This window comes from Macaca thibetana, chromosome 15, assembly GCF_024542745.1.
Source record: "Macaca thibetana thibetana isolate TM-01 chromosome 15, ASM2454274v1, whole genome shotgun sequence".
Lineage (NCBI taxonomy): Eukaryota > Metazoa > Chordata > Mammalia > Primates > Cercopithecidae > Macaca > Macaca thibetana.
Window position 1 is genome coordinate 14150248 of NC_065592.1, and position 24622 is coordinate 14174869.

The 24622-nt window shown below is 59.6% G+C and overlaps 2 protein-coding genes across 5 annotated transcripts in view; both read left to right on the forward strand.

Moving 5' to 3' along the window:
* PSMB7 (proteasome 20S subunit beta 7) overlaps positions 1-24622 on the forward strand; it is a 396085-nt gene that overhangs the window by 241655 nt on the left and 129808 nt on the right. The gene's annotated exons all lie outside the window — the stretch shown is intronic.
* On the forward strand, positions 43-24139 carry NR5A1 (nuclear receptor subfamily 5 group A member 1). 4 transcript variants are annotated; one of them, XM_050760612.1, is made up of 7 exons: positions 43-106; positions 1585-1701; positions 1775-1916; positions 4290-4915; positions 11638-11757; positions 13555-13702; positions 22381-24139. In XM_050760612.1, exons 2-7 carry the CDS (start codon positions 1600-1602, stop codon positions 22626-22628), a joined length of 1386 nt encoding a protein of 461 aa, XP_050616569.1. In that variant the 5' UTR covers positions 43-106; positions 1585-1599; the 3' UTR covers positions 22629-24139. The 4 variants fall into 4 exon arrangements, with proteins under 4 accessions (XP_050616569.1, XP_050616571.1, XP_050616570.1 ...); XM_050760614.1 differs by having other exon boundaries at positions 11638-11709; XM_050760613.1 differs by lacking the exon at positions 43-106 and adding an exon at positions 280-368.

The window sequence follows — 24622 nt, forward strand, 5'->3', positions numbered from 1 at the left end:
CTCCGCCCCCGGATACCGCAAGCGCCGATATAGAGGGGCCGGCCCCCGGCCCCGGCGCGGCGGGTTGGCTTGGGGCGCGGTGGCGGCGTAGGGGCACGGGTCCCAGGTGCGCCTCGGAGCGGTCCCGGCAGCTGTGGGGGGGGGACGGGGAGGCAGGAGGGGGGCGGGGAGGCAGGAGGGGGGAGCTGAGGCCCCCGCGCCGCCAGCCCAGCGCCCCCGCCTCCCCGCCCCCGGCCCGAGCGGCCGTCATCGCGGGCGGGCGGCGCTGCGCCCGGGTGCGGCTCCTCGCCGGCGGCGGCGGCGGCGCGGCCGGGAGGTGCGGGCTCCGCGCGGGCGGGACGCGGGGCGCTGCTGGCGGGAGCGACCAGGTGGGCGTCGGGCCGGCCGCGGCCGCCGTCGCTCCCCCTCTCGCGTCCCGGGCCCTGGCTCCGGTCGCTTCCCTCCTCAGGACTTCGCCTCTCCGCCCGAGGTCGCTCCCCCGCCTCGGGCTCGGCTTCCCGGAGCCCGCCGACTCCCGCCCGAGGTCTCCCCGCCCGACGTCCCGGTGGCAGCGGCGGCTCGGGCTGTGCCTCCTGTTGCCGTCGCTGCCGCGGCTTTGTCTCTCCCGGCGCGGGGGCCCCCGGCGGCTCCGCGTTTTCGGGCTCTTGGTCCCGGCGCCGTCGTTTTCCGCCTCCTGCGGCCAGGGCCCCCGTCCGGGTCCGACCCCGCGGGGCCTCGCCTCGGCGCTTGGGCTCCCGCGCGTCCCCTGTCCCCGACCCTCGGGCTGGGCACCTCCGCCTGCAGGTTTTCTCTCCGTGTTTCTATCGCTCTCCGGCCTCGTCTCTCCCGGGCTCCTCTCGTCTCGGCGTCTCTGTCTCTCGTCTATCGTTGTGTCTCTGGCTCTGCGTGGGTCTCTCTTGAGTTTTCTCCTTGGGCCTCCGCTGTCTCTCCGAGTATCTGATCCGATCCCCCACCCCTCGTTTCTCTCTCTCTCTCCCTCTCTCCCCCCCCATCCCTCCCAGTGTCTCGTCCCCGCCGGGTTCTCTCCAGCTCGGCGTCTCTGTGTCTGTGTCTCTGGCACTCTCGGACTGGCCTCCTGTCTGCGCCCCGCGGAGTCGGTCGTTGTCTCTTGTCAGGGTTTCCGCCCATCTCTGTCTGGCCCGGACCCTGTCTCTGCCTCCTTCGTCTCTGTCGGGTTCCCAGAACACCCGGGCCGGGCGCCCTACCGCTCCCTGGTCCCCTGGCGTCTTCCCCGCGGCTGAGCCCATCTCCTTTTCTCAGAATCGGGGTTTTGTTCTCAGACAAACGAATCCGAATCGAAGCGCATCGAATCCGAGGGCCCCAGATCCGGCGCGACGGGGTCCGCGCGGGAGGAGCCCCCAGGCGGGGCGGGAGCGCGGGGCCTGGGCGGGGAAGGCCGGGCGCGGGGACTGCACCGGGCCCACCCCGGGACGCTGCGCGGGGCGCTCGGTGGGTGCCGGCGGCAGCGCCTGGGCGCAGCGAGGGGATTACGCGACGGACCAGCGACAGCCGCTGGGGCGGTGGCCGCGGGGACCCCAAGCTGCCGGTCTCCGCCGGCCCGCCCTGACCGCTGTCCCTCCGCAGGCGGACGCCGCGGGCATGGACTATTCCTACGACGAGGACCTGGACGAGCTGTGTCCCGTGTGCGGGGACAAGGTGTCCGGCTACCACTACGGATTGCTCACGTGTGAGAGCTGCAAGGTGAGCCGCGGGCTCGAGACAGGGTTGCGGCGGACGGGCGCGGCGGGGCCCCGCTGACTCTCAGCTCCCGCAGGGCTTCTTCAAGCGCACGGTGCAGAACAACAAGCACTACACGTGCACCGAGAGCCAGAGCTGCAAGATCGACAAGACGCAGCGCAAGCGCTGTCCCTTCTGCCGCTTCCAGAAGTGCCTGACGGTGGGGATGCGCCTGGAAGGTGCGCGCCGCGCGGGCCTGGATCCCTGACCCCTGACAGCCTGAGCGGGTAGGGGGTGGGGGTGGGAGAGGGGCTGAGGGGATAGCACCATTGGCCTTCGCAAGGCCCCTCGTGCAACATTAGGGCCCAGTCGCTGCAAGGGAACCGGGCGCTGGCGCTGGCGCTGGGTGGACCTCCGGCCGGGAAGGGACTCTGGCAAGGCCAACCTGGGTTGGGCTGAGAAGTATCCAAAAGTGAACCCTATGGAGATGACCCTTTCCCCAGCCCCCGCCAGGGCCCCAGCACAGGACCTGCAGAGCTCCTCCCTCTGTGAGAAGGTCCCCATCCTCCCAACAATACCAAACCCTAGCCAGCAGAGGCCAAGTCCCAGTGCCAGCACAGCACTGTCAGTCAGGCTGGGTGACATTGGGCAAAATCCTTAACCTCTCTAAACTGCAGATTCCCCATCTGAAACATGGGCTTGGTGGGATGCAGTGGCTCATGCCTGTAATTCCAGCATTTGGGAGGCTGAGGCAAGAGGATCACTTGAGCCCAGGAGTTTAAGACCAGCCTGGGCAACGTGGAGAAACCTTGTCTCTATAAAATACAAAAAAGTAACTGGGCATGGTGGCATGTGCCTGTAGTCCTAGCTCTCAGGAGGCTGAGGCGGGAGGATCACTTGAGCCTGGAAAGTCGAGGCTGCAGTGAGCTATGATCACACCACTGCACTCCAGCCTGGGCAAGAGGGAAAACCCTGTCTCAAAAAATAAAGACATCAAAATAAAAAAGAAAGAAAAGAAAAGGCAGAAAGAGAAAGAAAGAAAGAAAAGAAAAATGGGCTTAACGGCACTGCCTTCCTCCAGCTAGCGAGTGTGGGGATTGGTGTAGGAAAGCTGAAGGTGTCTGGGCGTTCATCCACAGGCTAGCTGTCAGGCCCATGAGGCTTTCCATTAAGATCTGCCCACCACCGCTGCCCAGCCCCCGCACATTCAGCTGCCCATCTGCTTGTCTGTCTGTCCATCCGAAGGGCTCTCTGGTTTATTCACTCAGCCAGTGAGATTCCTTCCCATCATGTTCTTAGCCGGGCCCTGAGGGGGCTGGGCAGTGGGGGACACTTGAATTGCCCCTAAGGAACGCAGGCCCCCTCTTTGCCTCCCTACCCTCAACCCCAGCTCTCAGTCCAGAGAGGAGGAGAGAAATTTCGGCAGGAAAGATTTGAGCTTTTGGAGGTGGCTGGCCATTGGACTGTGTGCTGTACACGCAGCGGTTGATTAAGGTTTTGGAACAGTGTAGAAAGCCCCAGGTGGCTCTGAGAGTGGCAGACCACATGCCCTGCCACCTGGAGGAAGGACCCCTGGATGGGAGGGGGACATCCTATCCTGTCCCCAGAGCCCATGCCCCTAGCGCCAGGTCCCGAGGGGCCAGAGATCTGGCTGCTGTGGGCAGCAGAAACTCCCATGCAGCCTGGGAGCGGCACAGCGCTGCTCACCCCAGGGGGAAGGAAGATTGGCCAGGTGGCCCCCCAGCCATCATCCCTGCTGAGCACCACCCCCTCTCTCCTGCTCTTTCCCTTCACCCAGAGCCCAGGGTGGGGCTCTGTCTGAGCAGGCGCTGGGGGCACACTCCAGCCGCAGAGATGCACCTATTGGTTCTGGCTGATGACACATTCCTGGCCAGGTGGAGGAGCTTCTAGTTGGCAAGAGAGGTCCCCTCCCCCAGCACAGAGCCTTGGCCAGCTCTAAACTCGGCTTCACATTCACAACCAGTGAAGGACACTTGAGTCATTTTGCAGCTGGAGCTCAGCAGTCAGGCAGTCAGTCAACAAACAGCTGGACCCTGGGGCCAGTGGTGAACAAAGCTGACCAGGGTCCCCTTCCGGTCACCATCTCCCTGCCAGGCCTTGCGCTAGGCACCTGAGCCCAGAACTGAGCCCGCAGGAGCACATGGCATGATCCACTCAGCATGATAAGAGTGGGCAAGGACAGGGCACCTGGGGCAAGGACAGTAGAGTCCGTCTGGGTGAATCCAGGAGTGCTTCCTGGAAGCAGTGACATTGAGGCTGGGTGTTCAGCAAGCTCAGGAGAAAAAAATGTTTTTTGAGTCAGAAGGAAAATGAAAGCAGGGTGGAGGAGGAAGGAGATGTGTCAAACAGAGGAGTGGAGGTGAGTTAGGTGGAGTGGAAAGAGAGGGGTCTTAGCACGGATCGCCTGAAAAGCTGAGCAGGGCCTTGAATGCCAGGCAAAGGAGACTGAGTTCCCTTGTGGTCAGTGGGAGCTATGAAAGGATGTTGAGCAGGGGAGAGAGCGGTCAGATTTGTTCGGAAAGAATCTGTGGTGGGACAGCATGGGAGGTGGCTTGGAGAGAGTGAACCTGACCCTCTGCCCCTGCCCACAGCCGTGCGCGCTGACCGTATGAGGGGTGGCCGGAACAAGTTTGGGCCGATGTACAAGCGGGACCGGGCCCTGAAACAGCAGAAGAAGGCACAGATTCGGGCCAATGGCTTCAAGCTGGAAACAGGGCCCCCTATGGGGGTGCCCCCACCACCCCCTCCTGCACCGGACTATGTGCTGCCTCCCAGCCTGCATGCGCCTGAGCCCAAGGGCCTGGCCGCCGGTCCACCTACTGGGCCACTGGGCGACTTTGGGGCCCCGGCACTGCCCATGGCTGTGCCCGGTGCCCATGGGCCACTGGCTGGCTACCTCTACCCTGCCTTTCCTGGCCGTGCCATCAAGTCTGAGTACCCAGAGCCTTACGCCAGCCCCCCACAGCCTGGGCTGCCATACGGCTATCCAGAGCCCTTCTCTGGAGGGCCCAATGTGCCTGAGCTTATCCTGCAGCTGCTGCAGCTGGAGCCAGATGAGGACCAGGTGCGGGCCCGCATCTTGGGCTGCCTGCAGGAGCCCACCAAAAGCCGCCCCGACCAGCCGGCGGCCTTTGGCCTCCTGTGCAGAATGGCCGACCAGACCTTCATCTCCATCGTGGACTGGGCACGCAGGTGCATGGTGTTCAAGGAGCTGGAGGTAAGTCTCTCCTCCCGCCTGGCTGGCCCTGCATCATGGTCCTCCCAGCTGCCCAAGCCTTAGCCCAACTGTCCTTCGGATAGGGCCATCCTGCCCACTGGCTTCAGGCAGTAGCTGGGGACCCGGAGGCCACCCTGGGGACATTAAGGAGCATTTCCACTCCATCACAGCCTCCTGGGTCCCCGCTCCCTCCCTGTCCTTCTCTCCTCCTTGAGCCTCTCACAGCTGCTGCTGCTTTGATCTCTGCCTGTGTCTCTTCCTACTGTCTCTCTCCCTGGCGGGTTGTCTCTCGGCTTCTTGGTGTCTCTGCAGCTCCTTCATTCTCTGGGGCTCCCTGTTCTGGGGCTCTCTAGGTACGCATTTTCCTCGTTCTCTGAGACGCTGGGCTCCCTCAAAGGACTAGCTGAGTCCTTGGGAGACTGTCTTGTCTCCCCAGCCTTCAGCCCAGTGTTGGGAAGGGGATCCGGCCCATCCTGTCCTCCCATTCAGGGAGGCTGCCAATCCTTGCCAGCCTCCAACGTCACACACAGATGGGGGCTCTTAGTGTTTTAGCGTTTGGGACATTTGTGGGCCCTTCTCCTTCACAGCTGAGGTGAAAGATCCTCCTGCCTTTGCAAATCTTGTGTTTGCTGGATGGTCGTGTGTGTGTGTGTGTGTGTTCAGGGAGCTAGGTGGGTAGGTGGGTGAGGGATTCCAGGGTCTGCCACTGATCTTCCCTGGCAAGGCAGCCTTCCTCTATGGCATAGCCTTCTTTCCCCCAGGTTGAGGTACCCGAAGCTACAGTAATCAGGAAAGCAGCAGGAAAGAACTTCCCAGTCTTCCCACCTAGTGGCTTGAAGAGCCTGAGGCCCCAGAACTGCCCCTCCAGTGCCCTGGCTCTCTGAGACCTCCCCAGGGACCCCTCCAGCTGGCCAAGGCCTGCCCCTTCCTGGCCTGGATTCAGGCACTCTTTCACCCAGGGCTATCGGTGTTTGGCTTACCCAGGCTGCCCCCCTGGCTGTTCTGGGGCTGGGTGTAAACAGCAGAGCCCGTTGCCCCCCCTTCTGGGGCCACTGCAGCCTTGAGCAGCATTGTCAGTGCTGACGCCACTTGGGCCTGGGCTTCCTCCAGGGGCATGAGGCCGGATGGGCTGGGGGCACTGCCTGCCCTGGCTGGCAGGTCGGGGGTGGGTGCTCCGAGCCCTAGGGGCATCACGGGACTGGGGCCTGGGCATCTGGGAGTTGAGGATTGATGGTGGTGGCTACTGTTTCCACTGTGGAGGGCCTGTCATGGCTGAGGCCTGGGGATGTACCATGTGTCTGTCATGGGGTGAGTTTCTCATCCCAGCCCCTTCTCACCACTGCCTCCTCTCTGGTCCAACCTAATGGATGAGGCAAAAGGCAGGGTCTTGAACACTCCCACCTGCCTTCTGCTCATGGTTGGAGGTCCTGGTGGGGATGAGGACCCCAAGCCCCTTAGGTTGGTTGCTAGCTTCCCTCCAGACTTCCCATGCACCCCCTGTGCAGAGGGGAGGAGGAGGAGCAGGGCATTCCCGGCCTTCCAGAACCCTGGATTGAGGGGCAGGGCACTTCCTCTGGCCGCCTTCCTAGTCTCCCGGGGATTTTCACGCAGGATGGGAAGGGCTTTTGTCCCAGCTTTGCTGAGTGTTTTTTCCTGCTTCTGGCTTCTCCGTGGTCCAAACCTTCCTGCTTCCCCTTCCCAAAGTCTTTGAATTGAGCCCGGGATTATGAACAGTGGTCACCAGCTTCTGTAAAGGGGCCTTGCAGATAAGTACCAGCCCAGCCCTTAGAGCACCTCTCGTCAACCATGTGGAAGTTCTTTTCCACTGGTCCAGTGGGCCCTGGGCTGGTGTCTCTTTGCAAAGCCCAGAGGTGAGGAGGCAGAAAAGTGGGAGGGGAGTGTGTGACTCTGGTGTCCCTTCTGGCTGATCATTCATTTCCCCACCTCCAGACAGGGCACATCTTAGCAGACAGAAGAGGGGGCTCTCTGGCTCTGAGAGTGGAGCAACCCTTGGGCTGGACACTGGGGACATTAAAATCATCTGGACCCAGGAAGCTGCCAACCTGGAGGAGAAGTCAGACATGTACCGAGATAATGCCAGTGTGAGGTGCCCAGGGCTCTGAGAGCCACAGAAGAGGCAGAGGGAACCCCGGGGGGAGAGCAAACAGCTCTAAGGAAGTCAAAGAACAGTTCTGTGCCTTTCTAGAAAGTAGAGAAGGTTCAGGGGATTCCAGGCAGTGGGCACAGCAGAGGCGAAGGCCCCAAAATGTGAAGAGGCATTGTGTTCTGGGAGTTCCAATGGGCCTGTGAAGCAGGGCTGGAGATGTTGGCAGGGCCAGAGCAGAGCTTGGACCAGGAGTGGGTCCTTGGGCAGTGGGTGATGGATGGCCTGTTGGGGCTGGCTGGGGCTCCAGGTTCTGGGTCGGGGAGGGGCTCCCCTGACAGAGCCTGGACTCTGAGCAGAGGCCCACTCAGCCCTCTGATGCTGATGACATCTTGCTGCTCAGGAGGAGTCCTGGAGTCTCAGCTGAGCTCTCAGGGGTGCCAGGGACCCAGTTGTGTCTGATGCTGGGCTCTAAATGCCCTCTTGGGATCTTCCTCCCATATCTTCTTTCCCAACTGGGATGGGGATCCCTCTGTCTCCATTTTTCCATCGCACACAATCCCAGCATGTTAGATCCAATAGTGGCACAGAAGTGACTATCAAAGATTAGAATCAGAGAGGCCTATTGTCAACTTCCAGCTCTGTCGCTTACATGCTGTATGATTTTGGGCAAGTGACTTCACTCCTCTGGGCCTCAGTTTCCTCATCTTGAAAATGGGAGGAGTTGAAATAATGTCCACCCATTGGGCTGTTGTAAGGGGTTAGTGAGCCAGGACAGGGGAAGGACTGAGCGCGGGCAGTTTACGAAGTGAGGTCGCAGCGTCCTTCCTCTCTTCCCCTTAGCCACACTGTTTAATGCAGGCCTGGGCGGGGAGGCAGCAGGGAGAGACACATTGGACCCAAGCTCCTCTGAGCGCACGATTGTTCCGGGACCGTCTTGGGGCCACTTTGTCCTGCGCTTATAAAGCAACTTTTTCCCTGCAAGGTGGCAGAAACTCACCTGTACCTGCTGCTTGGTGGGCAGCAGTGTCCAGGGCCCAGGCAGTCAGCCTGTCTGATCACTTACCGCAAAGGACAGGCTGGGAGGATGCAAGGCAGGACCCGGGGGGGCGGTGGGGGCCAGGAGTGCCCAGTGACCCATCTTGACATCGGTTCACCCTCAACATCCAGCTCCGAGGCCCCCACTGACAGCAGATTTAACTGCCCAGATAGACGGTTTCATTTAAGCGGCAGTAACTGTCAGTCTTGGGCTGACAAATGACACCTCACTGACCACTCGGCCGGCAGAGCACGGCGGCCAGCCCACGGTGTGTCAGCCACCAGAGAATTACACAGCCTGCCGGCCTTCACAGCCAGACCGATCGGACCCCAGGGGGCTCCAGAGGGGCCCTGCTGGGAGGGAGGTCAGCTCGGCACCCATAAATACGTGGTCTTCGAGGCAGCCTGCAGAGCGCCAAGGCTCCAGGAAGATTTGTGGCAGTCTGGCAGGAGGGATGGATGGCTGATGGGCCCAGCAGACAGGCCAGGCTGGTGGAGACCCCAGGGCTGGGGCTGCAAATGTCCTTGTTCCCAGGGTGGCAAGGAGGCCTGAGGGTAGAGGAGCCTTTAGCGTAGGGAGGGACCTTCGGAAAGTGAAAACCAACCCTCTCTGGTTAAAGGAACCTCTTAGCCACCTGCTTTCTCATGCAGAGGGGCTGGCAGCTATGGCCCTGTGGTTTTCTTTTAAATAAAAAGAGGGGTGTGTGTATGTGTGTGCATGCGTGCGTGCGCGTTCTTATCTGTGTGGGGAGTGTTTTGGAGTTTGGTGTCTTTGTGCATCCATCTGTCCACCCAAGGAAAGCAGTGAGTCAAGACCTGCTTGGCCAAGGGGCAGGTGGGATCCCAGCCAGGGAGCATCCACGGAAGAACCAACAGCAGGTCCACCAGTTCCCACACAGCCCAACGTGTGTTCTTATGTTTTAACCAAAAAAAAGAGAAATTATATTTCCTTCTTCCCAGAACAGGAAATTAGGGTGGAGGATGCATGGTGGACAGTGCATGGCTGGACGGGGACTCGAACACAGGGCATGGGGCACCAAAGCCTCAGGGACCATATTGTGGCTCTCTGCCCCTGGCACCCCTATCAGCCCCACCGGGCAGGCCTGCCCCATCCAGGGTCTAAGGTCTGGGTACAGAGTCTGCTCCCAGGGCTGGGCCAGCCGGGTCACCGTGACCCATCTGCTTTTGGCCTGAAGCGTGGCTTATCTCCTCATTCTACCCCTTATCGCTCCTCCGCCACCTCCCCACCCCCTTGTGCCTTCATTCTGGGCGCAAGGGTGTCTGCTCCTGTGGGCCTGCGAGGGGTGGGGTGCCAAGCCTGGCCCTGTGCGACCACCTGGGTACCCAAGGTGGGCCTGAGTTTTTCCTGCTGCCAGTGTGACCCCTGGGCAGGCCCCTCCTATCCGGGTCTCAGGAGGTTCCCAGGGTCCCCAGAAGTCCTGGCCGGTAGGAACCTCTGGGCAGAGCCCAGCTGCCTGAAGCCTGAGTGTCACCTCCGGCAAGGCTGTGTTTCCTTATCTGTAATGTGGGCAGAATGTCGGCAGGGCAGGGGTGAGGTGTCCTGTACCGCACTGGGCACCGTGTCTGGTAATAGGTGCTCTCTGAGCCTTGGCTCCCTCCTGGAAACCGCAGCTCCATGGGGGCCGGCACTTCTGTGGAGAGATCCGGAGAGATGGCTGAGTCAGCCCCTGCCCAGGCCTCAGTCTCTCCTGGACCCAGCCAGGACTGAGCCTGGGGGCCCATGGTAGGGGCTCTGGGAAGAAACTTTTGCTGGGAGCCGGAGGGAGCTCTGGACCCAGAGGTGAGATGGGGATGGAGGGAACGGACATAGACCTCCCTCTTCTCCACCACGTCGGTCTGTGTGCCAATTCCTGACTTTTCCCTCTCCTTTTCTCCCCCTCTGTCTGCCTGAGGACACAGGCCCCAGGGAGGCCCCAGGAGAGAAGGGGAACAGAGAGGAGGGGGGAGGCTTCTATCTCCTGTTCATTAGGCTTGGGCCAGCTCCCCTCTGACTGGGAGCCACCCCTAGGTGGGGAGTGGCCCCTCTGAGCCCCTGGCCCCAGGTGGGGAGTGATCCCTCTGCACTCTGTGCTTGTCTTGGGGAGAACCTTGCCATTCATCAGCCACTCTAACCTCTGCTCTGGGGCCCAGAGAAGAGCCGGACACCAGTTCTGCCTCCCCAGATCTCACAGGTATTGGCGAAGACAGAGGCATTTAACTGATGCCATGAGATGTTGCAGATTCTGCATCCAGAGAGTGGGGAGGGCCTCGAGGAAGGAGAGGGATGAGGTAGGGATTTGTAGAGGAGGCAAAGAGCCTGCGAGAGACCAGGAACTCCTGGATGGCAAGGCGGGTGAGTGACAGGTCCTCTTCCACAGCTAGTGGTTAAGAGCGCAGATCTGGAACCAGACAGAGCTGTGTGGCCTCTCTGTTCAGTTTCTTCTCTCTGTCACGCGGGTGGTGACTGGACAAACCTCGCAGGGCTGTAGGGCTGCGGTGGAATGACTGTTCGCTGTCATGGTTTGCATTCGTCAGAGGGCACGGCCCAGGAAGGTGCGCCGGAAGTGTCTGTTGGGTCGCTGGTGGCCAGCTGAGGAGTGGCACAGGCTAAGAGGGATGGGGCTATGTCTGCCCAGGCCCATGTGCAGTGCTCAGTGTGCTTCCGAATACCCAGAAGGGCTCGTTTTGTCACAGTGGAGATTGTGGACCAGGAATGCCAGCCGTGGCCCTGGCCTGGTCCTGCCTCTGTGTGATCCTGGGAGAGTCTCTTGTCCTCTTCGGGTGGCATATTCTTCAGTTGAAAAATAGGGATTGGGGCCAGGGGATCCCTGGCTCTGCTTCTGAGTCCTGCAGAGTCAAAGGACACTCCAAACAGGGGCTGGCCCTGCCCCTGCACCGAGTGCCTCTGGCCGCAGCCTGGGCATTCGGAATTGCCCCTTGTCGCTGTTCGTTTCTGCTTCAGGTGCCAGGCCATTGCCGCCCCCCTGCTCATGCCCTGGGCCTGACCGCAGGCCAGGTGGGACCTCCCTCCTTCTCCTGAGCCTGAGAGCTCTGCGTAGGCCTGGGGGGAAGCGCTTGGTTTCTTCCTCATGGCTTCTGTCTGAGCAGTTGGGGCTGCCAGAGGTGTAACTGACCACAGGTTTTTAAATGCGGACAATGTTAAAATTAATAATAATCTTGCCATGCATTTGTAGGAGTCCTTTGCAGAGTACCTCCATGGACATTAGTCACATGTATGGCGTACCTAACATGTACCGGACTGTCCGCTCAGTACTTTGTCCACTGTACAGATGAGAAAACTGAGGCACGGAAGATTACCAGGACTTATGTAAAGTCATACCGAAGACAGAGCTGGGGCCTGAAGCCTGGCCCATTCAAGCCCCAAACACCCCTTTGTTAACTGGCCAGACCCCTGTTGCACTTTGATAGCACAGACATTCGGGTAGATGGGCACAGAGAGGTTAACTCGCCCCGGCCGCACGCCCAGTTGGGTCTCAGTGGGAGGAGAAGGGGTTAGAAGAAGGTGGCTGGACCTGGACCCTGGCTGGAGCCCGGCCCCCTGCGTGCCTCTTCCTTCCAGGTTGCCGACCAGATGACACTGCTGCAGAACTGCTGGAGCGAGCTGCTGGTGTTCGACCACATCTACCGCCAGGTCCAGCACGGCAAGGAGGGCAGCATCCTGCTGGTCACCGGGCAGGAGGTGACCAGCCCCTGGGGCCCCGCCCCGCCCCTGGGCCCCGCCCCGGCCCCGCTGTGCACTTCCAGGATTCAGGGCCTCGGAGAGGAGGACCCAGGCCTCTTGGGGCTCACTCTGGGCACCCTGATTATCAGCCCTTTCCCCACATTCATGGGGCACCCACTGGTCTGACCCCTCTGCGAGCAGCCCTGGTCCAGGCTTGAGAGGCGCCGGCTGCTGGGAGCCCTGCTCTTGGGGAGCAGCTCAGGGGGTGTGGGCATGGTCAGAAGAGGTTCATGGAGGAGGATGTGATGGTGGCCCTGGGTCTGGAAATAATCCACTGGAGTTGGCTGGGGTGAGGGGGGCAGTCCTCACCTCCACCACAGGCTCAGAGAGGGTGGAAGCGTGGAGCCCCCAGGCCCTGCTGGTGCTGGTATGGGGTGGCATGAGGTGACAGACCAGGGAGGCTGGAGGGTTGCTAGGGCTGAGTTAGCGGACAAAACCTTGCAGGCCCTAAATCTTGAATGAATGAATGAATGAATGAATGAATGAATGAATAGGCAAAGGGCTCCTGAGAGCTCAGAGAATTTGGGCCCCTTAGAGCAGGAAATGAGGATCTGGGAAGTAGAAAGTCCAGATGCAGCAGGGGTCCAGGGAGAGCTTTAGGAGGAGGAGGGACATGGCCAGGTAGCATCTGAGGAGGCAGGCAGAGGGGTCAGATGGGAGGTGGGGGCCAGGGCGGGGACACAGGGACACAGCCAGGGAAGAGGACTCACCCGGGGAGACGGGCTGTAGGGAAAGAGAGGGAGGGAGAAGGCAGAGAAGGGGGTTGATGGCAAGGGTCCAGCCTGCTGGCAGGAGCGTCACTCCCAGGTGGGGACACAGGAGGGACCGTGGGGTCGGTGGGTGCTGTGGGGTGGGGGAGACAGACTCTGCTCACTGCTCCAGCGCCCCCAGGCCCCTGCTCCTCACCTCCAGCTCTCGCCTTGGTGTCACAGGCCATCAGGGGCAGGAGGACAGGACGGGCAGCACTGGTCCCAAGAGGGTATATCTGGGGCTCCCTGTGGGCGCAGGTGCCTGCAGTCTGCATGCGGTGTGAGTGTCGGCAGGCCGGCTGAGTCTCTGTGGCCATGGGAATGGCCTGTGTGTGTGTGCCTGCCTGTGTTTTATTGTGCAAAATCTCCACACACATCAGTGTGTGGGTGTCACTGTCTTCCCATCAACCCGTAATTGTGAACACATACATGGGCGTGTGTGTTGCTGTGTGAGCATACAAGGGCGGGTGTGGCCGTGTGCACATGTGTGTGCCTTCACTTCATGGAGTGGGCGACCCCATGACTGCGCTCGTGTGTGTGTGCGCGCGCGTGAGACTCTGGGCTGAACTGTGACCCAGCATCTAGGTGTGAACGTAGGGGTTCTGGGCAGCCACGTGGATGGCGTCTGTGTGTCCCTGCGCAGGCCCGCCCTCCCCTGACCCCTCCCCTCCCAGCATGTAGAGGTCCCCTCTGAACTGCTGGTGCTATTGGGCCTCGTGCTGGGGTTTGTGTGTGAAGGAGGGGTGGACGCGGGCAGGACGTGGGTACCCTCAGCTCTGGGCCTGGCGGGTTGAGGACAGCTCGGAAGGGTGGGCCCGGCAGGGTCCCCGGGGCTGCACAGGTGTCACCTGTGCCTGGCTCAGTGCCAAGGCTGGGCCCTCCTGACCCCAGCCCATCTGACCTGCACCTCCAATCCATGCCCTCAGCCCTCTATCCACCATCAGAGAGCCCCCTGCCTGGACCCACGTCCTCTGACTGTCCCCCACCCCGTGCCCTCTGTCCCCAGGTGGAGCTGACCACGGTGGCCGCCCAGGCGGGCTCGCTGCTGCACAGCCTGGTGTTGCGGGCACAGGAACTGGTGCTGCAGCTGCTCGCGCTGCAGCTGGACCGGCAGGAGTTTGTCTGCCTCAAGTTCATCATCCTCTTCAGCCTGGGTGAGTGCGGCTCCAGTGACAGAGAGGCGGAGACAGCCAGGGGCGGGCGGGAGGGTGGGTGAGGCTGGAAAGGTAGCCCTGCTACGGCCAGAGTGGCCACAAAGGAGCCACAGGGGAGAAAGGCCCCTCCCTTACTCATTCAGTGAACAAAGGTCTGAGGGCCCCCGGCCAGGGCCTGGCTCTTAAATGGGGACGGCTCCCCATCTGGTGGCCCATGTGACTTTGGGATTGGTATTCCAGGCTCCTGGGGTCCCTGTTTTCTCTAATTCCTGGATCTAGGGGGCCCCAGTTCTGACTGTAGCTCCTGGGGGCCCGGACCCCTTTGCCCATGCACGCATGCATCCATTCATTCACTCTACAAACAGGCACCGAGCAATTGCACCGGAGAAGGCACTGGGAATACCGCTGTGAGCAAAACCCCCAAAGCCCAGCCGTCGTGATGCTGACCTTTCTAGGGGGGATCATGAGCATAATACGATTAGGAAGACGTAGGTTCCTAACACGATTAGGCAGGCATAGGGGGACAGCTGTGACCAGTGCTAAGGAGGAAAAGAAAGTGGAGGAGAGGCAGAGAGCAGTCCTGGCCCAGTGCAGCCCGGCCACCCACCCCACTCCCCAAGCACCTGGGGGGGTCTCCCTCCCTTTGCCCTCCTGACCCCAACCCTGCCTGGGCACTCCAGTCTGCACCCTCACTCCCTGGCAAGCCGTCACCAATGCCCTCCCCATACCCGGCGATGCTGAGGACATAGCTGTCCCTTGCCAATCGAGAAGAGACCTGCAGCCTGGGTGGTTAGGCCTGAGACAGAGAGATGGGTGTGGCTTGGGGAACCCTGGGTGGGGAGCAAGAGCTCTTTCTGGAAGGCTTCCTGGAAGACGGACATCTGAGCAGGGTTTTGGAGGATGAATAGGAGTTTTCTGGGGGATGAATTATTTTGCAGTGATGCAGATGCGATGGAATAGAGATGAGTGAGTGCTTCATCACCTGGAGAGGGGGCAGGATTAAGATATTGTCTTGGTGGCTGGCATTATAGTCACAGTCTGGGAAGGGCGTGCCTGCCAGAGAGAGGGAGGAGTGGGGAGTGTTGCGGAGGCAGAGGGGATTAATGAAAAGTGGGAAGCCCAGTGCTCGGGCGGGATTGGTGACATCCTCCATGCTATGCGGCTGGGTGCGGTGGGCTGGGTCTCCCAACTCTGGCAGAACAGGCTGGTAACTGGAGGGCTTATCTGCAAGGCCACCTTAAGCCACCTCTCAGGACACCAGCCAGGGCTCTGCAGGAGCTATGGCCTGAAATCCTTGCAGGAGCCTCAGGGGCCCAGACCCGGTTGGCTGCAGCTGGGGAAGTTCCCTCCTACCTCTGCCGGCAGCAGCACCTTACCCGCAGCCTGCCAGACTCAGCAGGCTGGCACAGGATAGAGTCACAGACATGCGTGGTGGGGGTCTGTGTGGTTGGGGCATGGAACCTGCAGGAATTACGCGAACGTCTGTCTCTGTTTCCGCGCATGTGTGTGTGCTGGCATGTGCAAACGACGAACTTTCACACGCTTGTGGTTTCTTAAGTGTTAGGCTGTGTGAAGAGTTTGTGTGTGATTGGGGAGGGACCAGGAGATCTGGGAACATGAGGGATTTGTGGCGGAGAGTGGTGCTTGGAGGCACCTAGAATTGGAGTGTGTGTCCGCAGGAGTCTGGGTGGTTTGTACGGTGAGAGTTCTTGACCTGGCTGCCATCACAAGGCCACTGGGAGGGCCCTAAGGAGGGGTGGGTGGAGGGTGGGCTCTGTCTGTCCTTGGGTGTCCCCTGAAAAGCAGGGACAGTGTCTTGGCCCCCAGCCCCTCTTCCCACCAAAGCCTTGGGCATAGCTCTGGCCGCCGCTGGGGGTGAATCCAGGACTCCTCCTTCTCTGGGGCTTAAGAAAGATGGCAGAGCTGATCCCTCCTCTCTTGGGTCCAAGTGTGGGCATGCTCAAAACTGGAAGTGCCCCGCCCTAATGTCGTGCTGGTCATCAGCTTTTTTTTTTTCCAGATGCAGCAGCTGAGGCCTGAGAGGTGGGAGAGGCTCCAGTGCTGGGCTGGGACAGGCTGAGTTGCGGGGAGAAGGGTGTGTGTGTGCGCATGCGTGCTGTGTGTGTGAGAATCAAGGTGGCGCAGTGCTTAGGAAAGGGAACTAGGTAGGGATGAGGAGTGGATTCTAAATCTGGCCTCTGGTCTCTTTCTGGCTGTGTGCCCTTGGGCAAGTCACTCCCCTCTCTGAGCCTCTATTTCCCCATCTGTAGAGTGACCCTCCTACTAATCCCTAACTTGTTACAAGGATTGAGTAAGAGAATTCCCCAAAGTGCCCAGCGCTTGGCTGAGCCCTGGGAAGTATGTGCCAGAATTGTTTTAATCATAATCACCATTATTAAGTTAGTGTGCATATGCATAAGTGAATGAATGAAGTGAATGAATGTTCACAGTCTCTATCGTTATCACCGGCTGTGTGTCTGGCACAGTGCCTTATCTTTCCGCACAGGAACATGAGTCTGGCTGATGTGGGTGGGTGAGCCCTGAGCCCAGCAAGCCAGGAACCTGGTGAGGTTGGGGGTACCAGAGAAGGAACGGGAGGAGATTCCAGGACCCCAGCTGATGGCAAGCAGTGAGAAAGGGGTGTGGGGGGCCGCAGCGGCCTTTGGCTGGCCAGCTCCAGGTTGGAAGAGGAACCCCATCAGTTCAGTGTGATCAGGGTTGGGTCAGAGAGGAGAAACCAGCACCACTTGGCTATCAGGGAAGGCTTCTGGGGGGTGGGGGCTCTGAGCTGGGCTTAGCAGTATGAGTAAGAGCATTCTGGGTGAAAAAAAAACAAGCGGCATTAATGGCTTTCCAGACTCAAGGAACAGCTTGTGCAAAGTTCCGGGAATCCTGAAAGTTCTGTGTGGCTGTAGGGGTGGGGACGGGGTGGGGAGGAGGCTGGCGAGGGGACAGGAGCTGAGCTGGGCAAAGCCTTGAATGCCAGGGCCTGGTACCTTGAACTTTCTCTTGGGAAGGACTTGAAGCAGCCAGCAACATGATGAAATTTGCATTTTATCAAGATCCTTCTAAGTGCAGCATGGGAAAAGGATGGCAGGCAGGCAGCCCAGAGCCCTGGCAGAGGCTAGACCTGGAGCTGGGCTGGAGCAGATTCCAGGGTCTGGAGCAGAGGGCTCCTCTCCTGATCCCACCCAGACCACCAGAGCTGGGGCTCCAGGGAAACTGGGACCCGGAGAGGGACCGCCGCTTGCCAGCAGACCTCCAGCTGGCGCGCAGGGCGTCCCCTTCGGTGGCGGCTCCGCCCTGGGCCGGACAGCCTGGCTGTGAGTGCTGGTGTCCCTCCACCCGCCCCACCGCCCCACCGTCCCACCGCCCCACCGCCCCACCGCCCCACCGCCCCACCGCCCCACCGCCCCACCGCCCTGCGGCTCACTCAGCGCCTCCTTCGCGCCTGCCTCTGCATAAGGGTGCCATTTGGTGTCTAAATAGCCGTCTCGGGAGGGCGCGGAGGCAGGTAAGGAGGTTTAATTAAAATTAGTGCCTCTCTCCTGGCAATCACGGTATTTATGAAGATGGGCCCGGCTGGCATTGTTCTGCCGAGGACTTAATCGAAGCTTAATGGATTGACCTAACATTCGATTTCCTGACTTCCATTGAGGCGGCGGCAGCAGCATTCCCTTAAGCGTTTGCAATTTACCCACTGCTCCGCGCCAACAAAAGGCGGCCTGAATAGCAGCCCCACTCGAGGGGCCATTGTGCGCGGGGGCGCCTGCCTGAGTTACCGCTATTGGGACAACATTCTTTATGCCTCGCTGGAATGAAAGGATTATTCAAATATTCAATTAAACCATGAAAAGGGGGCTTTTCTGAGAACCTGGGGGCCCCCAGCTCTGCAGAGCTAGCGGGCTGCTCTCCGAGGTGGGGGCGCCATCTCCCAGCTCCCTCCCACCTCCGCCTCCGCGAGTGCTGGGAGCTGAGCGGGCTTGGGGAGCGCAGGCTCCTCTCCAACATGCCCGTCTCCAACCTTCGGGTGCCTGGGGCCCAGAGCTGGGCATGCAGATGAGAGCCAGCCCCTGGCCACCCTGTGAAGCAGAGATGAATTTGCCCCTGTCGTGCAGATGACAGGAAACTGCAGCTCAGAGAGGGGAAGTGACTTGCCCAAGGTCACCCAGCTGGTTGTAAAGCTGGGATCTGAACCTCTGACACATGAAGGGGGCGTCTCCAGGTTTGTTTGACCCCCGCTCCCGTGTCTGCTGGAAGAACGGTGTGGTGTTCTGTGGGTTGCTGGCACCGTCACATCTGTTATCCGCTGGAATCTTCACAATGATCTCTTTAGAGACTGGGAGTCCAGGGAGGCTTGGGGAAGGGGAGTGACTTGTACAAGGTTTCCAGGTGAGGAGGAAGTCAGGTATAGAGTCCAGAGTAGCCTCTCTGGGGGAAACCTAGGACCCCAGGGGTGGGGGCTCTTGGACAGGACTCATGGATTGCATGGGACATAAAGTTATGTCCAATCCCGCAGGAACAGGCATCCCAGCTTGACCCAGCTCCTGGGCAGGGGGCCCCAGTCCTGCTTGCCTATCCTGGGAGACTTGGGCTTTGGTGTCAGAGAGACTTGGGTTTCTTTTTGTTTTCTTTTTTTGAGACGGAGTCTCGCTGTGTTGCCCAGGCTGGAGTGCGGTGGCGCGATCTTGGCTCACTGCAAGCTCTGCCTCCCGGGTTCACGCTATTCTCCCGCCTCAGCCTCCGAGTAGCTGGGGCTACAGGCGCCCGCCACCGTGCCCGGCTAGTTTTTTTTTGTATTTTTAGTAGAGACGGGGTTTCACCATGTTAGCCAGGATGGTCTCGATCTCCTGACCTCGTGATCCACCCGCCTCGGCCTCCCAAAGTGCTGGGATTACAGGCTTGAGCCACCGCGCCCGGCCGAGACTTGGGTTTCAATCCAGACTCTAGCACCTTGTGTGTCTTCAGGGGTCCTTGGTTCCCTGAGCCCTGGGGATGCACTGCCCTGCCTGTCTGGATGTCTGCTGAGATGAACTGAGCTGGGTGCAAGGTGTCTGGAGGGTGCCCAGGAAACTGGATCTGGGCTTCTGGACTGTAGCCGCTGACGCTCCCTTAGCGACTGTGCTTCCCTCCCCCAGCCCTGTGGCTGACCTCTCTGGGGCAGTGGGGGTTTCCAGTCTGCCAAGAGCTGGGAGGCCAAAGAACTACTGGGGGTGGGGGCGTCCCTGAAACCTGTCCTCCTTCTGCACCCACCCCCGCACCCCGCTTCGGTGTCCCTAGCGCAGTGCTGCTGAGAACAGTAAATCCCAGTAAAGCCGAGGCCCTGGTCTTTCTTCCCCAGCCCCCTCCTGCCCCTGCCCCTACTGCGGCGTCCTGGCCAGTCCTCCCTCCTCCAGCTGCTTCCTCCAGGACCCTTTACTGATGTGTAGCTTTGAGTTGGTCCCTGTCCCTCTCTGGACCCCGATTATGAATTGTCAGAAGAGAATGTCAGGAGACTTGCTCAGCCCGGGACAGTGGGGAGTGAAGGCAGATGGGACGGGGATGGGGCCAGCAGGAGCCCAGCTAGGTGGCATGACTTCCCATGACCTTTGAATATGTCTGGGGCAGGCCGGGCTAGGGAGTAGGGCTGCTCCATACAGTTGGGCAGGTCATTCACTGCACAAGAGCACCTGGGCCAGGAGGCATTGGGGTGGATATAGCAGTATCTCTCTGGACAGGGGGGAACTTCCATGTAGTTGACATAAAGGTGCCTTAAGGGTTAATGGTGACCCTGGGGAAGTGATCACTTCAGAAGGGAGGATGAGGAGCTGGGGCTGGGGTGGGAGGATAGAGGCCAGGTCCTGCCATCCGCCCCCAGGCCCAGCTCGGGTTTCCCTAAATCCGACTTTGGACAACACAGGCCTCAGCAGGCGTGCTGGGGGCGGCCAGGGATCAGGGTTGCCAGGAGCGTGGCGCTCTCCTGGCGCAGAGGGTGTTAAGGGGGATTAGGGGGCCAGGGCTGCACATGCTGCCTCTGGACGCCCCCGCAGCTGCAGGGCTGGTGGTGATGGGGTGGAGGAGAAGTGGGTGGATGACCATTTTCTGAGCCACTGGTCACCCCATCCCAGGCAAGGTCAGGCTTGCATCAGATGATTTTGAGGCCTGGGGACAGATTCTGTGGGTTCCTGCTGACCCTGCGCCCCCAGGCTGGGCACCTGCTAGAAATGCTGCCCAGGAGCTGAACGAGGACTGCAAGCTGTGATAGGAACTTGGGTGACAAGAAACTGACCCAGACTCTCCCTCTCCAGGGAGGAGGAAGGCTGGTCAAGTCAGGGCAGTGAGCACTGCACCTCAGCGGCGGCTGGGATTTGAACCCACGTCTGTCTCACTCCAAAGACATTTTGCTTTCTGTCTCTTCACGGCACCTCACCTCGGGTGTGGGGGACACATCAGTTGCACTCCTCTGTTTAATCACTGGTGCACGCAGAGCCACACCCCTCCACCCCTCCCCAAAAGGAGCCCTTCCTTGATGTTTAATGCGGGTCGTCCTGTTTGCCCCTATCTTCCCACAAAGCACATCTGCTTTGTGTACAAGCTTTATTTATTTATTTATTTATTTATTTATTTATTCCTTCAGGGACAGAGTCTCCCTCTGTCGCCCAGGCTGGAATGCAGTGGTGCAATCTTGGCTCACAGCAACCTCCGCCTCCTGGGTTCACACGATTCACCAGCCTTAGCCTCCCAAGCAGCTGGGATTACAGGCACGCACCACCATGCTTGGGTAACTTTTTTGTATTTTTGGTAGAGATGGGATTTCACCATGTTGGCCAGGCTGGTCTCAAACTGACCACAAGTGATCCACTTTGGCCTCCCAAAGTGCTGGGGTGACAGGCATGAGCCTCTGCACCTGGCCAACAAGCATTTCTAGTTTATGTACATGGTTGAGCTTTATTGATCTTGTCCTGACCTCCCTCTGTGATTTTTGTTTTCCACTCAGTCCCAGGCTTTTTTTTTTTTTTGAGACGGAGTCTCACTCTGTCCCCCTTGCTGGAGTGCAGTGGCCGGATCTCAGCTCACTGCAAGCTCCGCCTCCCGGGGCCAGGCCATTCTCCTGCCTCAGCCTCCCGAGTAGCTGGGACTACAGGCGCCCGCCACCTCGCCCGGCTAGTTTTTTTTGTATTTTTTAGTAGAGATGGGGTTTCACTGTGTTAGCCAGGATGGTCTCGATCTCCTGACCTCGTGATCCACCCGTCTCGGCCTCCCAAAGTGCTGGGATTACAGGCTTGAGCCACCGCGCCCGGCCAGCCCCAGGCTTTTAAAGACATGTCCCTTTGCCCTGCGTTGTGTGGGCTTCCTGACTTCTGCCTACTGCACGCGACTCCTTGGGGTGCAGCCACCACGTGGCCATCCAGGCCACCTCCTCGCCACCACGAGCAGAGATGGCCCCTGACTCATGAGCTTTGGCTTAGGATTTTTTGACTTTATGGTCCTGCAGAAATCGAAAAACATGCAATCAGCAGAAAGCGTGCTTGGAGTACCCACATAATCCCTTCTGTTTTGCATTTTCAGCATGGTGTTCAGTAAACTCCAAGAGATGTTCAACGCTTTATTGTAAAATAGGCTTGCGTCAGATGATTCTGGCAACTCTAGGGTAATGTGGTCTGAGCACATTTAAGGCAGGCCAGGCTATGATGTGCAGCAGGTCAGGCGTAGTAAGTGCTTTTTGACTTACGATATTTTCAGCTTGCAATAGGTTAATCAGGATGTCAACCCATCTGCACTCCTGCAGTGAATGCGCATGTTCCCCCATGGCCCCATGAGAGTCCTTCCCCGGGGTACTGGATCCTCTCTATTGGTCATAGGGGAGACTAAAAGAACATGCCAGCTGTCCTCTAGAATGGGGCCACCAGTCCTCATGCGTTGCAGCATGAGATGGGATCCTCCCACCCACAGTGCACCTCTGTGGGCGTGGTGATGATGGGGTGACAGTAGTGATGGTGGCAGAGTGGGGATGCGGATGGCAATGGTCATGGAGATGAGGCATCAGTGATGATGGAGACAAGATGGCTTTGATCGTGCCAGGGGGATGGTGTTGGTTATGGCAGCAATGGTTGACCATGACAGCGGTGAGAGCAGCTCCCATTGTGATGGCATTATTGTGGCGCCAGCTAACCCGACCCACTGAGCTTCTCACATGCCAGATACTGTTCATCAGAGCACTTTGCACACAGCCGCTCCCTAAATTTTCAGGACAATGTTGTGAAGTTGGTACTGTCATCACCCCCATTTTACAGATGGGGAACCTAGAGGTTCAATAACTGCCCAGGGATCCTCCCAGGGAGGTTGGTGATGGGCTTCATGATTCTTGTTCATTGTGACCACAGTGGTGATGATGATGGCAGTGATGGTGGTGACAGGTGACTGTGACTGGGTGGTTGATGGTGGCGGTGGCCACGTTTATGAAAAACACAGGCATGTGGGTATTGGTGACGATGGTGGTGTTTGTCAACCAGGGTGACAACAATGGTGATGCCGACACGGTGACAATGGGGTGACCATGTTGCATGGTTGATGGTGGCAATGCCCGTGTCTTTGGTGGTCGTAGGGAAGGTGGTATTGGTGATGCTGGTGACGGTGTTGGCCCAGTCCTGATGGGCATGGCTGGTGGTGCGATGGTGACCGAGAGCCTACCTTTGCAGATTTGAAGTTTCTGAATAACCACACCCTGGTGAAGGAAGCTCAGGAGAAGGCCAACGCCGCCCTGCTCGACTACACCCTGTGCCACTACCCGCACTGCGGGGACAAGTTCCAGCAGCTGCTGCTGTGCCTGGTGGAGGTGCGGGCGCTGAGCATGCAGGCCAAGGAGTACCTGTACCACAAGCACCTGGGCAACGAGATGCCCCGCAACAACCTGCTCATCGAGATGCTGCAAGCCAAGCAGACTTGAGCCTGGGCCGGGGGCGGGGCCGGGACTGGGGGCGGGACTGGGGGCGGGGCCGGGGCGGGGCCGCAGCCACTGCCGCTGGCTCCACATGGTTCATTTTCTGATGCCCACGCAGGAACCCCAGCCCCGTCCCAAAGGCCGCTGCCCCTGAGTTCTGACACTGTGTTTGGGAAGGTGGGTGAGGCTGGGCAGGGCTTGGCGGAGGTGGGGTGGCCACTGGCACTTGCCTGCTACTTGGAGTGCCCCAAGGAGGTGGCTGTTAACCACCCCCTCCCCCACCCCCTGGCTCCCAGCTCTCTCCTGGAGTCTGAAGCCTGCAGGTCCGGGGAGGAGGTTCGGGATTCCCTGGTGGGCCTCGATGTCCCTTGGATCAGAGGTCATCCCTTCCTCCTCTCCTGAAAACAGAGACAGGGAGAAGTTGAGCAGGTATCAACTGGGGGAGGAGAGAGGGTCTCCAGTGTTCCCCCCCATAGAGACCAGGAAGGAGATCCTCTGTTTTGTAAACTAAGGATAACCGAGTTTGCTAAATTGAGAGGGGCTATTGGGCCCTAGAGGACACCAGGAGACTGGTTAGGACAACAGGACCTCCCTAGCCCTTCTACCCCAGCTGACCTCTGCAAGAGGGAGCGTTGATACATCATCAGGGAAAAAACTTTGCTCCAGGCATCCCTGATTCCCTCTCCCACCTGGAGAACGTTTGGTACAATCGACATCCTAGCCCCACCCAGAGGTGGCCCTCCCAGGCTGGTATTTATCTGCAAGGTTGTAGTCAAGAGGTTTTTTTCCCCCCTTTTTTTTGTTTTTAAGCTTCTAGACACTCCTTGAAAGGTGTGTGTGTGATGGAGGGAAGGGGACAGAGTTGAGGACTGAAGCTGGGGCTTGGGGATTGCCACTAAGTACAGCTGATGGTTTCTCCCCAGACACTCGCCTACCAAGTACCCTTGGGGTGGTGCTGGGTCATTACTTCTGAGCCCCAGCCCCAATCCAGAGAAGCGCTGTTGCCCGCCCTCCACCCACCAGGTGAAGAGCAGGACGCCCTGTTGGGGGCTTCAAGTCTCTGTGGGTGGGAATGCAAGTGAACTTGGGAGGGGGCATGGGCCTGTAGATCAGGGAAAGCGCTGTTGATCCCCTTTCTGTGGCTCCAACCCGTTGCTGCAAACCCATGAAGCTGGCCCTCAGCTCCCTGGCCTCCTGCCCTAGGTCATGAAAGACACTCCCCAGGGCAAAGCACCAGGGAGAGGCCTCAGTTGTCTCCTGTCCCCGGCTGGGTGCCTGCTGTCCATCCCGCTTTCATGTTACTGTTGCAGCTTGTGCTGAGCCTGCCCAGTTGGAGGAGACTGGACACCCCTGCCTCCTGCCTCCTGCCTCCCACCACCCTGTCTCAGTCCCCACCTCTGCCCCCTGAAATGTGTGCCCTTGCCAAGGCCGGAGACCCACAGCCCTGAAACGAGAAGTGCCCTTAAGAATCACCCCAGCCCCCGCAGCCCTGGAATAAATTTTGCAATTAGTTTCCAGCTACTTTTGCCTGTTTACCTTCTGGGGCCAGAGCAGAATGGCTCGGGTGGTTCTGGGTGGTCTAGGGTGGGGCAGCACTCTGACTCCGATGGAGGTGGCACGCAGACCCTCTTTGGTTCAAAACTCTGAGGAGGCAGGTGGGCTGCGGGGCTGGGTGGGGGGACACGAGGCACTGTTGGGGTTTGGGCCCCACCTCATCCCTGGCACCCTGAGGCACTGGGAGACCCAGGGGGTGCTGTGGCTTCTCTACCTGTTGTACCCTGGCCATGCAGGCTCAGCCCCCATCTTGGGGCAGAAGGAGCAGTCATTTAAGGGGCACCTGCTGTGTGTCACCCTCATCTCACTGTCCCTGTTGCATCCCTGTGAGGCAGGGGTTATACTCTAGGAGGGGAAGGCACTTGCCAAGGGCCCATGAGCCACAGACTTGGGAGACCAGACCCCTCAGAGCCCTGCCCTTTCCTGTCTGCCCCACCACGTCCCTC